Raw genomic sequence first — 16,450 nt, 5'->3', positions numbered from 1 at the left:
AATAAAATGCAATTAAAAAGGTCCATGTAACATAACTAGTATAAGCAGCAGATAAAATCACACATAATTGGGCTGATTAAAACATCACAGTTGAACAGCCATGAGAAATTCCACTTAAAAGCAGGCGAGAGGGAGACAAACCTAACGCTTTGCAAAGGGAGTTGCTTCCACCTGTCACTAAGAACAGTCTATCTCTCGGACCCATTAAACCAATCTCACTTCAGGGCAGGCCCAAGAGTGCAGCCCATGAAGCCAACTTCAAGGGGTGTAGCAACACAGCACACATAGGAAACAGGAGCAACAGAAGAACCATTTCATCAAGGGCCCAGTTAGAACAATACATCTAAATCTGCCTTGCCCACCACACACATCCCACAAGCAAATGTACGAGTATACCCCCCAATCCCCTCCCAGTGCATTCTCCCCCTTCTCATAAACGTACGCAAGGGGCAGATTGAACAACCCATCTACAACACAACTGTGGAAAGTGGAATGTGATCGTGCACAACCCAAATGACATGGTGAGTGAGGCTGGCCTAGATGTGTTGTGTAAACTGGGCCCTGACATTTCCTTGTTGAGGCTGCAAAGGCAGCAGGCAAGGAAGCGGCATCTCTTCTTTCCTTCTCTTGGCAATTAGAATACTCCATTCATTAAAATTAAACAACTTCACAATTAAATTTTCATGGCTTGGCTAAGAAATATGCCTAGAATTCCATATCAAACAGTGATTTTATTCAAAGCAACTATATAGGGAACCAAGTACTGCAGAGGTAACAGGAAGTATGTTTCACCATTACTGGCAGCTCAAAATTTACAGTCAAAATACTGTACTTCCCAGAAAACCTTCAGACTACAGCTCTCCACCATCTCATCATCGGTCTCTGTTACTGCCGGTCACCAGAGTACACAGGCATTCCAGATCACTAGGACAGAAGAACTGAGAAATCTCTCAATAACTGCCAAAAATTAGACCAACTCAAGTAACAAACATGCTTCCCCAAGACAGCTGGGAGAGAAGGAGAAAGTGAGGAGACTACCAGAGGCTCCACTATAAACTCTTTGGAAACAAACTCCTGTATGCACTATGCTGAATCTTTGGGCAAGCCCAGCATGAACTGTGTGCATTGTCATCCTGGAGAATAAACCTCCCTAAGTCAAAATAAAGCAGCTCAAGGTTCCCATAAGACAATGCAAAAACAGTTCATCTACCAGCACCTCTTTTGCTTGCAACTCAGGGACAAGAAAAAGAGAAAAGCCAAATATTATTTAAGATGCCCCTGGAGGTGAGAGATCCTAAGGGGAAAAATACCCTGTGCACACATCTCCAAACAGTTGTTTTGGTAGATTGGACATCTAGCCAGCATTGTCCTCAAAAATGTAAAGGTGGATACCTCTGAAAGCTCAGAAGCAGGGCATGGTGCAGATAGCCATCTTCTAGTATTTGCCCTCAGCAACTGGTAGATTGGGGTATACAGCCACTGAATATCTAGGCTCAATTTAGCTGCATTGATAGGATGTCCTTTTCTCCAAACAACTTTTTCAGGGGCAGTGTCATCAGGAAAATGGCAATTAGGACTTAAGCTCCTGCAGCTGTTTTTGGAGAAACAAAAGACACTTCCAGTTGGTAAGATGCACCTCTAGTTGGATCATAAGCACCGCAGAAAAGAGGTGAGTGCAGTTTTCTATACTGCACTGAACTGATTCACAGAAGTTGAAATATGGCACTCTGCCACCTTGGACTTGTACCTGCCCTGATTAAATGCCTGCAATTCTCAGGAAAGTATACACATATACACACGTAGGTGAGGCCTGTCATTGACTGGCCAAAGTAATTTTGTATTAAGTTCAAGAAATCACATACATGTAACAGAATTTTTTGTTAATTTGCTTGCCAAAGGGAAATAAAAGAACAGTTTTCAATTGGTAGAATTTCTGCTTCAAACATTATTTTATTGAATAATTATTCTATATGGTAAATTTGAATCTGAGAAAGATCTTCTGCTTTTCTTTGGCTTGATGTTGTTTTGGATTTATGTATTTATTTATTCAATTTCTATACCGCCCTTCCAAAAATGACTCAGGGAGGTTTACACAGAGAAATAACAAACAAACAAGATGGAACCCTGTCCCCAAAGGGCTCACAATCTAAAAAGAAACATGATAGACACCAGCAACAGCCACTGGAGGTACTGTGCTGGGAGTGGATAGGGCCAATTACTCTCCCCCTGCTAAATAAAGAGAACCACCACATTAAAAGGTGCCTCTTTGCCAAGTTAGCAGGGGTTATATTTTTATATTCCAATTTAATAATTTTATTCTGTAACTGTTTTATAGATTTTAATGAAAGTTGGTATAAAAATCCAACGATAAATAAATTACTGAGTGTTAAAACTCTGTTAAGAACAACAGTTAAAATATGATGATTATATTCAGAATTTCTTCTTAAAAATACACCCCCCCCAAAAAAATAACCCCTTTAAATTTTCACCAAGCATATTCCGGTGTAAAACATGGTGCATGCAGGATTGTGTATCTGAAGGTTTGGTATCTGAAGGTCTTCCTAAACTATGACTTTATTCCACACACACAAACCAGCAAACGTCAAGATAGATCACACACACACACACGCACACATACGCACACACACACACACAAATACAGCTTAGATATTATGAAATGGAGGAGGGGGTTTAAACTGAAACACAAGAAGTCTGTGCTTTTTTTATCCTCTCACCTTTAATAACATCCACTCATAGTAAACCCAAGAAATGGATCCATCAAGAAAAAAAGGAGAGTGCAATATCCCATTTTCCACTACCTTTTGGGGCACAGGTCCTGGAACATTTTCTTTTTCACCATAACAGAAGCTAAAAACATGCTTCCAGACAAGAGCTCCTATGATGGTTCAGGGAAGATTATTATTTCCTTTCAGCATTTTACATGTCTGAATAAGTAAAATATATGCTTTGCCTCTCTGACAGGTTTTCAAGAATTTCCTGGAGCAAAGAGAGTTCATTAAAATGAAGGTAGTGACAACATTATTTGACAAGTCATAGAAAACACCATCAGGGTTGATGGTTACAATAATCAGCAGCAAGTTCTGAAAAGTTAAATGCTCTCTTACATTTATTTACCTTTCAACCAAGCATAGGGCTTATTTTGTCCTAGGGCTCTGGATCTACGCTTAATACCATGGCTGAGATCTGAAATAAGTGGCAACTAAAGAAAAGTGTCTCTAAGCATGTGCAAAATCTTTTGCCCTCACCACTGAGAAACTAGAGGAAGATTCCCAAGGTCTGGCCACTGGGACCTGCTGTAGGCTTATGGCCTGCCCTCCTCATCCTTCCTCCCCTCACACATGCCAATTCCCTCTTCCACTTATTCATGGTAACCACTGCAGCCTATTTTTTAAAACTATTTCTTTTTAGGTGGGCTAAGGTGGGGAAAAGGGGTGTGTAACTGGCCTCTCTCTATTGTTGTTGTTTATATTTTAGTAATGCAAATAAGAGGAAAACATTAAGAACTTAAGAAGTGTCTTGCTGGATCAGGACCAAGACCTATCTAGTCCAGCATCCTATTTCCCACAGTGGTGTACCACCAGATGCCTCTGAGATGCCCACATGCAAAAGATTAAGGCCTGCCCTCTCTCCTGCTGTTGCACCCCTGCAACTGGTATTCAGAGGTATCCTGCCTCTGAGCCTGTAGGTAGTCTATAGACATCAAGACTAGCCACTGACAGACCATGATTTGCCGCGATGTCCAAATCACGTGAACTATGGTTACCACTAACCATAGCTTGCCTTCAAACCAAAGACGCCTGCTTCAAATCAAGCTTTTGAAGCTTGGTTAGCAGTAACCATCTGTTTGCATCACAGCAAACCACAGCTATAGCAAGCCAGGAAGAGGTGGAGGGAACTATTATGTGGCAGGGGAGGAAGAAGCTTGCAACTTACAGCACATTCCCAATGGCTAAATTATGGTTTGGCTGTGATATCTGAACTGAGCCACAGTACCCCCATACCTAAAATTAGGGAATATGGTTTTGGTGCCAGAAAGCATGACTCCCAGGCAAGCTTGAGCCATGGCACTTACCTTGCGTGCATGTGCACACACAAATTAAGCATTTGCACTGCGCTCCATAAACCACTCTCACCTGACATACTGGCCTAGGAATGTTTATGGATACTTCTTATTCAGGTGTAAAGAATGCTGCAGCTGCTCTGCATTAGGTCACCAAGAATGTGGATACAAACAGCAATAGATTCAGGTGGTCTTCTAGGAAGCAGCTCAGAAGAGAGGTAGTATCCCCACACAACAGGAAGCTCAGTAGCAACACATTTAGCAGGTTGTTCAAGATAATCGGACCTGATATTGGTTACCTTGATTCAAGACAGAAGAAGCTAGGAATTTACCATTTGAAATGATACAATTGTGAATATACTGATTGTGTGCTGCACAATTTTCCTGCAGACTAATCCAGCACGTTTCACTTCTTATGCTAGAGCCCATATTGTTAACAATGAGAAGTTCTCCTATCACCAGCAGATAATCTTGAGCTAATCCAAGTCCATTGAACATCTCTGGAGGCATTAAGGCTTTGTTTGTTTGTAATATTCCAAACACACGTGCAAATAAAGAACAAACTAATCCCCTCGGCTGCATTATTAAATCCTCCCCACTCATCGCCCAATCGGGTATGATCTCCTTGAAGGTTTTGCCATTATGACTTAAAACCACACAGAATAATCATGATGAGGGTGATTTCCACCGGAAAATATGAGGACTAAACTAGATTATTCCAGAACTGCAATGCAACAGAGCTTGATTCCCGGTTTAAAAAACCTTCTTGGGGAGTTAGCAGCACCCATGACTGGGTTTCAAACACCATCTCACCCAACCAACCAAATACTGGAAGAATCATTCCTCACACCCCGTGACAGAGTTAACACACTTGTGTTTGTTGCAAGGACTGCTTTTTGTGAAGCACTGCTCTGCTCCGGCATCCACTCCAGATCAGTGGTCTTCTGCCCTCCTCCGACATGCCTGGAGCAGCTCTGCCATTCCCTCGCCTGCGCCTTACAGGGTGAATGAGACTGAGCTTGCAGAGGGAGGAGGCAGCAACAACTAGTTTTCGAAAGATGCATATCACCAAGCAGACACCCTTTGCATCTTCTGTCCCTAAACAAAGTCTTGGTCCAAGTACCAGATCTGCCGGGAAAGAACTGCATTTTGATTCTTCTCCTTTCTCACAAGGATGCAAGTCTCTTATCTGAAGACCAGCGATTAACATTCTTGCTCTCACAAATATAGCTTCCTGCTTGCCCCTTCCCCACGCACCACCTCCCCGCCAAGGTTTTCAGGATTCCCTTATTATAAGCCACCACTCCTCATATGGCGAGAACGCCCCTGATGCGAGACCGCACTCCGCTGGCCACTCCACGGAACAAAATGGATGGCCCTTTCTTCAGACCATCCCTGCCCCACAGAAACTCTGGACAATGGAACACGCACCATGACTTCTCTAGAGCGGACCCTTTCATCCGACTTTTTTTGTCGCGGCAGCCGCAGGGAGGGCTGAATTCAAGTCAGGGTCAGGACGTCGCCTTGGAACTCATTTTCAGCCAGTGCCTTCGACTGTACTTCAAAGAGCCGCGCTAAACATGTGCAGAGTGTCCGCCCGGCCTCACAATTGTGTAACCAGCCCCGCCCTCCAAATCTGGTCTGTTAAGACGTCGTTTTCGCCTAAGGCAGAAATCAACCCTGGGATCTGGCAAACCCCTAACCCCCTCTTTTCAGTGGAAGGCGGCAAGCAAGGAGAGCAGGCAGGGAGGGCTGTGTGGGCAGCGCTTCCCCACCGCCCCACGCTCCTTTCTCACCTGTTAAACACTTTCTTGATCCTCTGGCGCACGCTGGGAGGAGGAGGGGCGGCGATACTGCTCCTGCTACTGCTGCCGGCACCGCGGCCCTCGGGCGGCAGGTTCTCGATGGTGGCCACGACATGGTTGGGCTGCTGCTGCTGCTGCTGCTCCGGAGAGATCATCGCGGTGGGGCTAGCTATCAGAAGAGAGCAGCAGGGCGCATCGTGCGCCCCCCGGCCGCCTAGGCGAGAATCCCGCGGAAGATCCAGAGGAGGCACCCACGGGGGCGACTGCGGGGGCTTGCGCGCTTCTCCTCGGGGCTCCAGCTCCAGCTGCACGCACGCCTTAGCGCTGCTCAGCCATAGAGCGAGGGCGGGCTCTTCCCCTTGCTGCTGCCGCCGCCGGCGCCACAGCCTACTTGCCTTCCCAGGCAGCAGCAAGTGTCCGCAAGCCGGCTGGTGGCTTGGCGCCCGTCTAAGACAGCCACAAGCAGCTGCGCCTGGCGGAGGATTCCTTCCTTGCTCTTCTTTTGTCTCCCCGCCGCAGCCTCGCCTAGCCGCTCTCTCTCGGTATGGCGCTTCCTTGGAGCTGCTGGCCGCACAGACCGGGCGAGGGGGCTGCCTCTGCGCGCGCGCTGATCAGGCGGCGAATCAACGAAAGGGTGCAGCAGCGGAGAGGCCACTGCCGCGCCGAAGCAGCCACACGCCCCTGTCCTGGCGCCGCGCCGTCCCCGCCTCCAGCTCTGGTTGCGCCCACCAGAAGGAGCACGTGCAAGATTGAGAAAAATCTTCGTTCACTCGCCACTACTGCCGCCGCCCCCCACCCCTTTTGCTTCTCTTTCTGAACTGTCTGTCGGGAGTTGTAGTTTCCCATCCTTCAGGTGTTTCCCTTCAGACTGCCGATCAGCTTCAGTACCACTCGAGGACGGACAGCGGCAAGCACCCAAGAGCCGCTGAAGCCAGCTCGGGCGGGCTCGGTAATAATCTTGTCACAAACACAGAGTGGCACCTTAAAGGCAAAGTGTGGCAGACGTTTTCATGGATTACTAGAGTCAAATCGATCATATGCATTGAATTCTCCGCATTTAGTAGCCCTGTGGCATTTTACAGCCCACATTGGACTGACACCAAAACACAAATGTTGGTTTTTAAAAAGAAGCACTGAAGCACTGAAGTTTTTAAAAAGAAGCACATAATAAAACACTGCTTTATAAAAGTAAAGCAATTAGTCCACCAAGGTCAGGGTTCTCAACCTTTAATCCCCAGCTGTTGGACTACAACTCCTATTGCCAAAGGTCACTGTGGCTGGAGATGATGGGAGTTTGTTTATTTATTACATTTTATATCCCACTCTCCAAGGAGCCCAGAGCAGTGTACTACATACTTCAGTTCCTCCTCACAACAACCCTGTGAAGTAGGTTAGGCTGAGAGAGAAGTGACTTGCCCAGAGTCACCCAGCAAATATCATGGCTGAATGGAAATTTGAACTTGGGTCTCCCCGGTCCTAGTCCAGCAGTCTAACCACTACACCATGCTGGCTCAAGTTGAGTTGTAGCCCAACAATATCTAGGGATCCAAGGATGAGCACTCCAGGGTGCTTACCGGATTGCACACTACCACAGTGTCACGATGAATCCCTTATATATCCTTCCATACTGCCTGTGTCTTGACATCACAGTCCCTGCACTGTAAGCAAAATAAGCATTTCCAATGCCTTCTTTCTGGTTATATTGTTGCGGTACAGTCCTATAACGTCACAGCTGTGTTGCAAAAAAAAAAAAAAAGCTGTATTTGCCCTTTTGTAGGAGGCAATGGATTTCCACTGTGGTTTTAAATCAGCACCACAAAACATTGCCGTTTACACCACTTTTTGCGGTGTGAAGCTCGCTACCTGGAAACCATCCTGAAGTAGGTCAGTGTTGCCTATACAAACAGATAGGAGTCTTTCCCGTGGCGTTAAGAAACTCTGAAGGGGGCTGTGGAAAAGAACTGAACATGGGGCCCATCAGAAAATCAATGAGAAATGCAAAATGATTATAATTCTGGCAATGATCAACACTCTCTCTAAACTAGAACTCCCAGGACAGAACCAGTTTTTTTTTTTTTTAATGTATATGTTTGTACCATAGTCAGGTGCCCACAAGCTAGGAATGTGCACGGAACTAGCACCTGTTGGTCCGAAGGTGGGTAGGGGGTAACTTTAAGGGGGGGGCTCTTACACCTTCTGACACATTTCCCCCTCTGGCACTGTGTATTCAAACGGTCTGGCAGAGCAGCAGCATACCTCTCTGCTGCCCCGTTGCTTCCTCAGACCAGAAGTGACCGGAAGTTTCCAGTGCACATGTGCATGTGGCATGCACATCCACATGTACAACATGCACACATGCACTGGGAACTTCCAGTCACGTCCGGTCCGAGGAAGAAACAGGGTAGCAGGGAGGTATGCTGCCGCCCTGCCAGACCATTTGAATACACAGTGCCAGAGGGGGAAATGAGGTGGGAATGGTAAGAGCACCCTCCGCTGCCCTTAGAGTTATTCCTCCCACCTTCAAACCGGCTTGAACATCAGTCCACGGAACCAGTTTGGCGCTCCTAGAATGGAGCGCCAAACGGTTCTGTGGACATCCCTTCCACCAGCCACTCTCCTCAATACTGAAGGAATGACACTTTGTCTCCACCTCTGCGGCTGGCAGTTATGACATCACCTGTGGTTTCTCTATTATGATGCACTCAATGTCTCCTTGGGAATGGCTAAAGCTCAGTGGTGTGGAGGATGCAGGAGGAGAAGAAGCATCTCACAGAGGCAGCTTGGTTCTCCTCCTCCTATCCCAAGAATAGATAGGATAATCATGGCAACGCAATTGTACTCTTTTAAAATATACAAATGAGTGTTAAGCCTGCCAGGTAAGAAGTATCTTTCTGTTCTAGTACAGAAATTTGTAACTGCTGGAAGCGATTTGAAACCAAGCTATTCAGCAGATGAGGCAAATATTTCAGCATCTCTAGCTGCCAAATTAGTTTGCTTCATTTCTTTGGCTCTGTAAGTCAACTTTGCCAAAGCTTAATTCTGGAATCAGTAGGGGGAAATATACTATGTTGCCTAGAGAAGTATCTTCAACCTGGAAATAGACCAACTTGAAAAGAAAACTACAGATAAATGCACAACAATAAGACAACCTTCATTTTGGGAATCATCTGGAAAAGGAAAAGCTACCCCCCCCAAAAAAAAACACCCAACCAGATCCCACCAACTATACAAAAATAAACTCAAAAATTGTGATGCAAGGTAACAGACATAACATTGCACTGTTTCAGAAAGGAAGCAAAAAAAACTTCAGATATTAACATCATCAGCACAGAAATGTGCTTTATTTTAAAGAAAGCAGCCATTGGGTTTCTTTCCTGAAGAATGAGAGGCAACACCATCATAATGTGTTTTATTAGCAGGAAATTGCTTGGCTTGGAATGCATGGTTTTCAATCATGTTTAAGAAAAAGTTTAAGAAAGCAACAAACTCATAACAAAAGTAATAACAAACTCATATCAACAGTGCATCGTTGCACTGTTTCAGGAAAGAGGAAGTGTAAAAAATCACAGGTAGTCACCACCAACACAGAGGTAAATCCTTTCTTGCCAAAGAAAATGGCGACTTGGTTTCTTTTTTGGCCCTGTGGGGACATTTATTATAGTTAAATGTTGATCTGACCATTTTGATTACTGTTTTACATATTGAAAGGTAATTTTCCAGTTTATAAAGAATGATCATCTATCTTCTCTCTCAAGAGAAAAAGATATACTTCTCCAAGGTAAGTAAAAATACACCTTTACCTGCATGGGAACAGACTTGTGCAGAGAACTGAATGGTTCTGAATTGGAACTGAATTGCTTTGCTTCAGGACATGTGAAACATCGCCAACATGGAAACAAACCCTTAAGAAGTAAGTCCTTTATGTCTAATGGAAGTGGCTGCTTGGTTGTGTTTCTAGTCCACTGGCCTTCTCAGATCAGTCACTGAAGACATCTGTTATGGTTAAACACTGAACTGATCATCTTGATTACTATTTTACAATTCATAAGACAATTTACAAAAAAACCTGCAAATGATCTGTTCTCTCAAGAGAGAAAGAGACACTTCTCCAAGTAAATGAAAAGGACACCTTTGTCTTGCAAACATACAGACTTGTTCAGATAACTGGATGGAAAGCAATCTTTATTTACAGGAAATGGTAAATGCTTGTAAAGCATAAAATAGTTCATATTTTCCTGCAAGCTCAAGAAAGCAACAAACTCATAACAGTCTGGCATATGGTAAGGAATATCAAAATTGTTGCTTTGCTTCCAGAAGAAGGAAATGTGAAACATCACCAACGTGGAAACAAATCCTTAAGATATAAGTCCTTTATTGCTAATGAAAGTGGCTACCTGGTCTCTTTCAATGATTAAGCCTATCCTTAAAATGCCTATGAAGGTTAAACATCTATTTGATCGTTTTGGTGTCTTTTTGCAGAATGAAAGGGATTTTTTAAAGTTAAAAAGAGTTGTCATCCATTCTCTAAAGGTGTTATTGCTATGAGGGGTTACACTTCAGCAAATAAGTAGCTGAAATGAAAATACCGTATTTTAAAACACAGTACTACCTATTAAACCAATCCGTTTTTCTCACGAAGCCAAGGTGTAGATTTATCATCAGGAATATTGTCAGTACAGGAATTTCATTACTTAATCTCATCCAAAGGTAACAGCACAATGCATGTGAGGAGGAAGGAAGCCCTGAGACTTTCCTTCCAGTATTGAAAGGAATAGGCAGCAGTATTGTATACAATGAATTATTTTTGTCATTCAGAAGGAACTATTCCATTTCATGATGTTTTCTCTAGTTATTCCCTCAGCTGCAGCAAAACAAAATGTGGGTTTGGACACATCTGTAAATCCAGATCCAACCAGATGAGCATCCAATAGAGAGGAAATCTGTGACCAGGAAATTAATTTAAGCATCTGTCAAGTCCCCTGATCCTTGGGGGCTCTCAGCTTCTGCCCCCATAGAACAAGGTTTCAGAATAGCATAGCCAGAGGGGTGCAGGTTTGCACCACTTTTTACCCCTTTCTCCTGTCTTCTGAACTTTGAGTTCTGAGACCTGGGAAACCTCAGACAGTCACAACCCAGGCACGCAAATAGCCAATGTGCGTGCATGGCAGCCTTCAAAATGGCCACCACAAGCTGGGAGAGGGCTGACAATGCACGGAAATGGGCTGAACTGGCTCAAAGAAGACTGGGGGGAGGCCAGTGAGGGGGGGGAACCTTCGGAGACACACCCCACGGCTGCAGCAGCACCCACCATGGAGGCCACCAGACCTTTTAAAAAGTTTTCTAAAAATATTATTTTTACATATAGAACCCCTGAACCGGCCCACGTGGTTCGGTTTGAATTTGAACCAAACCAAACCAGGCCCTATTTGGCTTGAGGGTGAACCATCGAAAAGGCCTGGTTCAATGGCAAACTGGCTCAACCTTGAGCCAGGTCACACATCCCTAAGGCAGGAACCTACCTACCTTTAAAAATACCCTAATAGGATGGTGAGGGGGCACCTGTACATGCTGCAGTGCCGCAAAACCACAGCTCCTCCAAAATATCTGGATAGGGCCTGGCGCTCTAACATGGCCCATCTGGACAATTTAGAGGAGTCATGCTGCTGCCGCTGCACCACGTACAGGTGTTCTCTCACTGCCCCATTAGAGCAAAAGGTAGGCAGGGTTCCCCCTTTTGCTTGTAAAGGGGAATGCTCACCAGATTCCCTTTTACAAGCATGCCCCCTCAAACCACCAAACTGGTTCAGTCCAGTTCGGCCCAGATCAACACTCAGGCCTAACTAGGGGCCGGTTCGACTCAAACTAGCTTGCAGGCCAGTAGTCCAGTTTGAGTTCAATTCAAACTTGAACAGAACCACCAGAATCAGTTTGTGTGCACACACCCCTACATCTGGGCTCACAGCTTTGAGAACCTTTTCTATAAAGGGAAATTAATTTTTTAATCAAATTTGAACAAATATTAACATAAATCTATTGATTATAACTTTTTTGTTTCCTTTGTAATTTCCACTGATACACTGAGTACAAATTCTGAGTTTGTCTACACCACAGATTTAATTATCATCTTGAATCATGAGATTTTATTCACAAGTAGGACTTCTTACTCCCAAGTAGTTTCATTTGTTACAATGGATGCCCCTTCAACCTTTCCAGAGACAGAAATTACAGTAATGGTATATTTCCCTTCAGGAGGTGCAGCGGTATCCCGCACCCTAAGCATGGCTTCCTGTGTAACTTTCCCAATCCTACCTGGAAGTGCAAGGGATTGAACTGGGGCCCTTCTTCATAGAAAGCAGGTATTCTAGTGATGAGCAGCTGCCCATCTCTTATTGTTATGGAAGGGAAAGTTATGTATCTAAATTCAAGCTGGCTTTGTGACACTGTATACTTTGAGTAGGGCTAGGCACTGAGACACCCAGGTTCAAATTGCTACTTTATTTTTTCTATGCCAATCATTTGTTATAACCACATTCATATTTCTTACCACATGACCATGGAAAGTGTGAATGACAAATGCATATCTCTGCATAGGTAGTGGCCAGGCAGCTTCAGCCAATCAGAGTTCCCTGCTGCAAGAAGCCAAGTTTGTCACAGTAGTCCATATGGAAGCACCAGAAAGGACAAAGTTTCCCAATGTTCCATGTATGCTATCCTGCACAGCCTCCATGGCATCACTGGGACTTCCTATAGTGCAGAGTGCAAGATCTCTTTAACAGCCCTTTCCAGAATTTTCCAGAGAACCGCTCTATGAGAGATAAGCACTGGGAATGGTTGCCTCTGCACGGCCAAGGGCAAGGTGCAAATGATTCTGCTTTGACACTTGAAGGCCGTATTTTTGCACAGAGCTAGCTACTATGGCTTTAGCAATAGCAATAGCAATAGCACTTACATTTATATACCGCTCTATAGCCGGAGCTCTCTAAGCGGTTTACAATGATTTAGCATATTGCCCCCAACATTCTGGGTACTCATTTTACCGACCTCGGAAGGATGGAAGGCTGAGTCAACCTTGAGCCCCTGGTCAGGATCGAACTTGCAACCTTCTGGTTACAGGGCAGCAGTTTTACCACTGCACCACCAGGGGCTCTTGATATTTATAGTAAGCTTTGATATTTATAGGCTTTATAGGCTTTGATATTTATAGTAAGCACACCTACTCTGGGGATATCTTCTTGAACACACTTGCACTTTACTGATATGACGGGCTAATCAAGATACCATTCTTCCTCCTCCTCCAAAGGGACAGGGTGGTAATCCTCTGATCCTCACAGTGGCAACTACACCTTTGTGAGCTTTACGTTGGGCCTGTGAAAGGACAATTTTGGCCTCATACTTGCAGTCAGTCACTGTAGCTTTGGTCAGCCAGATAGCTCGTATTGCCTGATCTTCTTTTAACTGACTTCTAAGGGGCTTTAATTGTCTCCTGCACTCACTTCTTGTTCTCCTGGCTGCTTCACTTTTTCCTCCTGGACACTTTTTAGTAAGGTGGCCAGCCCAATTTGGTCTGCTGTTAAGTTGCCCTGATTCCGTACTCTCTCTCTCATCCACCTCCTCTTTCAGCTTCTTTCTCCCATCACTCAAAAGTATTCAGTCTTCCACTTTGCCAGAACTGCACACAGTAAAATACCACAACTCCACAACCCATGACAGATACAGAGTTATCCCATAAATTGTACGGCTACTGAATCGATACCAACATGTGGGCTTGGATTCTGGCCAAAAAGGTTGCTAAAGTAGGAAGCCAACTTCTAACCTCAGTTTGGCAAGTCCAATTAACTAAGCCAACACTTAGACTCTACACTGGGGATGTCAAAGCCCTGCATCCGGCCGGTACCACTCCTTCCTCCGGCCCTCTGAACTTCCTCCCTTCCCCTTGCTGTGCTCTACTGCTCCTTTCTTTCTCCTCCTCCTGCCATACCGAAGTGCCAAAGCTCTAGCCAACTTCTGTTCCTTCCTCCACACTCTAAAGACACTGACACAGACACTGTGCCACTCCTTCCACCCCATCAAAGTGGCAGCATCCAAAGTGCTGTCTGGCTTCCTTTCAACTCGCTTCTTTTCCCCTTTCCCCTACCACATGTGGCAGCTTCCTTCTCCCCCTCTGCATGCCACCTGTATTTCTCTCCCCCTCTTCCCATTTTTTTCTCTCTCTCTCCTTCCAATTTCTGCCTCTCTCTCTCTCTCATCAAATTTGCCCCATCCCTTTCCCCTTTCTCTCTTTCTTTCCCCCCTCTCTCTTGTCAAGCTTGCTCCATCCCCTTTCCCTTGCATTTCCTCTATTGTCAAGGCTGCTCCATCCCCTCTCTCTCTCTTTCGCTCTCTGGCCAAATTCAGACATGACGTGAAACTGAAGTTAAACAGGGCAGAGGTGGAACTCCATTACTTCTGATTTCATGAAACCACAGTTTCAAGTCAAAAGTGTCCTGCAGTTTGCCTCACCAAACTGCAATTTGAACCTTCAATTTGCACAAAGGTTCACTGCAGAGACCTCTGGTTTGGCCACCAAAGCATTATGTCCAATCCTGGACACCACCATAACTGTGGCTTCATGCCAATTTTCGAACCACAATCATAGAGACAGTGGTGTAGGCCCACCTGGGATCACAGTCTTTCCATGGCTGCGGTACTTCTCACTGACTGCCTCTCTGAGCACCAGCCCAACCCCTCCTGCCACCTATCCAGCTATAGAATTACCCAGCAACAGGGACGCTGCCACGTCTCATCCCAAGCTAGTCTGCCTGTCAAGTGGCATGTTCACACAGGGGCATTCCCCATCCCCACTCTGTCCCTTGCTCCCCCCTCCTGGCAAGCTGGAATGAAAGGGGACAGGATGGGCACTAAGTGCTTTGCTTCCCAAGAATGAAGCAGCAATGATATACAGTGGCAACACAAGCAGTGTACCCTGTCACAGCACCAAGAAGGGAACAAATGGCTGAGGGGGTGTACCTGGGGTCGGGCTTAAAAGGTAGCCCCAACCAGGGATTCTCGAGCAACCATGCTCTATTTTCTTCACAGAAAGGTTGGAGAAGGGGTTCCCAGCCCATTCCGCTTTGGGGGTTTGTAGTCCCTAGGCTTACTCATGAGCAGTGCCGGTCACCAGGGTCATCATTGCTCCAGTGAAAGGAGTGATTCCTCATATGCAGTGAGGATGGATGCTGTCCCAGGGTGGACTGCACTTGCTCAAGAGAGTGCCAGGTCATGGGGATACCCCCTCACGGTTCATGAGAAGAACCATCAGAGGGGAGGGGAGAGAATTGCCGAGCAAGATCTCTAATAATGTGTATGACAAAACAACTCCTTCTCATACAGACCTCTTTCTCACAAGAGTGTCAGGTCACTGAGGCGCTATATTGACTCAAGTCACTGTATGGAGGAAAACAATGGGATGGGTACCCCATCAATTGCTCTTCTTGTCTTGGTGACTAACTCCAAGTAGCTTTCAGAGCCTGCCCCCGGCCAGCCTATCCACCCATGTGGACACATGTGCCCTTGCTTGTGTCAACAAACAGTGACCCCACTCTCCTGGGGGCCCTTGAGATCAGGGCACCCCTTTCCCATGATTCCCCATGCCACCAGATCTACATACTGCACAATGATAGACCGAACCTGGGAATTGTGAATGGGTTTAAAGCACCCAGTGTTCTCCCTGTCTGCACACACAGCCAGGTTCTGACATATGGAACATCAAAATCTCCCTTGGGTGTGTGCAAGGATTCACAGGGAAATGGGGTTGCAGTGCTTCTGTTCTATGTTTTACCATGGAGAGTTGGGGGCCCAAAACAAGTAGAGCCTGTTATTGGGTTAGCTCAACTTATGAGCATGCAGTCTGATGGGAGACCTAGGGCTTACAGCCCCATAGTCCTCCCCGGTAGATTAGCCCTCTCATGAGAAGGATAGCCTACTGGCAGTATGCTGCCAGTAGAGCAGGAATTTATGGTTTGGTCTGCATGGACTGCATTGACAGGGTGATCCCTCGCAAGAGCATTCTAAGTCACAGTGGGACAGACCACCCAGGATCCTTTGCCCTTCCTCATATACATATCTCCTCCTAAAGGTAAAGTGTGCCATTGAGTCAGTGTCAACTCCTGGCGACCACAGAGTCCTGTGGTTGTCTTTGGTAGAATACAGGAGCGGTTTGCCATTGCCTCCTCCTGCACAGTATGAGATTATGCCTTTCAGCATCTTCCTATGTCGCTGCTGCCCAATATAGGTGTTTCCCATAGTCTGGGAAACATACCGGTGGGGATTCAAACCAGCAACCTCTGGCTTGCTAATCAAGTAATTTCCCCACTGCACCATTAGGTGGTAACATATCCCCTCCTAGGAAGTCTTAATTTTCCTTTCCTTTCCTGAGTAACAGGGAAATAGGGTCCCCCAATATCCCCACAGCACCCTGAAATCATGCTTGTGAGGGACTTCTTAGGTGCAGGGCTCTTAGGAGGGCAGTGGTGCCATTGATGTCTGAAGAAGCACTGGCATAGCATGGCATTCAATGAGATTTAAA

General features: G+C 45.7%; 1 protein-coding gene across 1 annotated transcript in view; it reads right to left on the bottom strand.

The window, feature by feature from the left end:
* SLC35F1 (solute carrier family 35 member F1) overlaps window positions 1-6,645 on the bottom strand; it is a 366,953-nt gene extending 360,308 nt beyond the window's left edge. The window contains exon 1 of the mRNA XM_053280004.1: window positions 5,878-6,645. Coding sequence (XP_053135979.1) covers window positions 5,878-6,041 — 164 coding nt within the window. The 5' untranslated portion in view covers window positions 6,042-6,645. The remainder of the gene's footprint in view (window positions 1-5,877) is intronic.
* Window positions 6,646-16,450: the final 9,805 nt, after the last annotated feature.

The sequence above is a fragment of the Hemicordylus capensis genome, chromosome 1, assembly GCF_027244095.1.
Source record: "Hemicordylus capensis ecotype Gifberg chromosome 1, rHemCap1.1.pri, whole genome shotgun sequence".
NCBI lineage: Eukaryota > Metazoa > Chordata > Lepidosauria > Squamata > Cordylidae > Hemicordylus > Hemicordylus capensis.
Note: the sequence above shows the minus strand (reverse complement) of the source record. Positions and strands in the feature narration are given on the sequence as shown.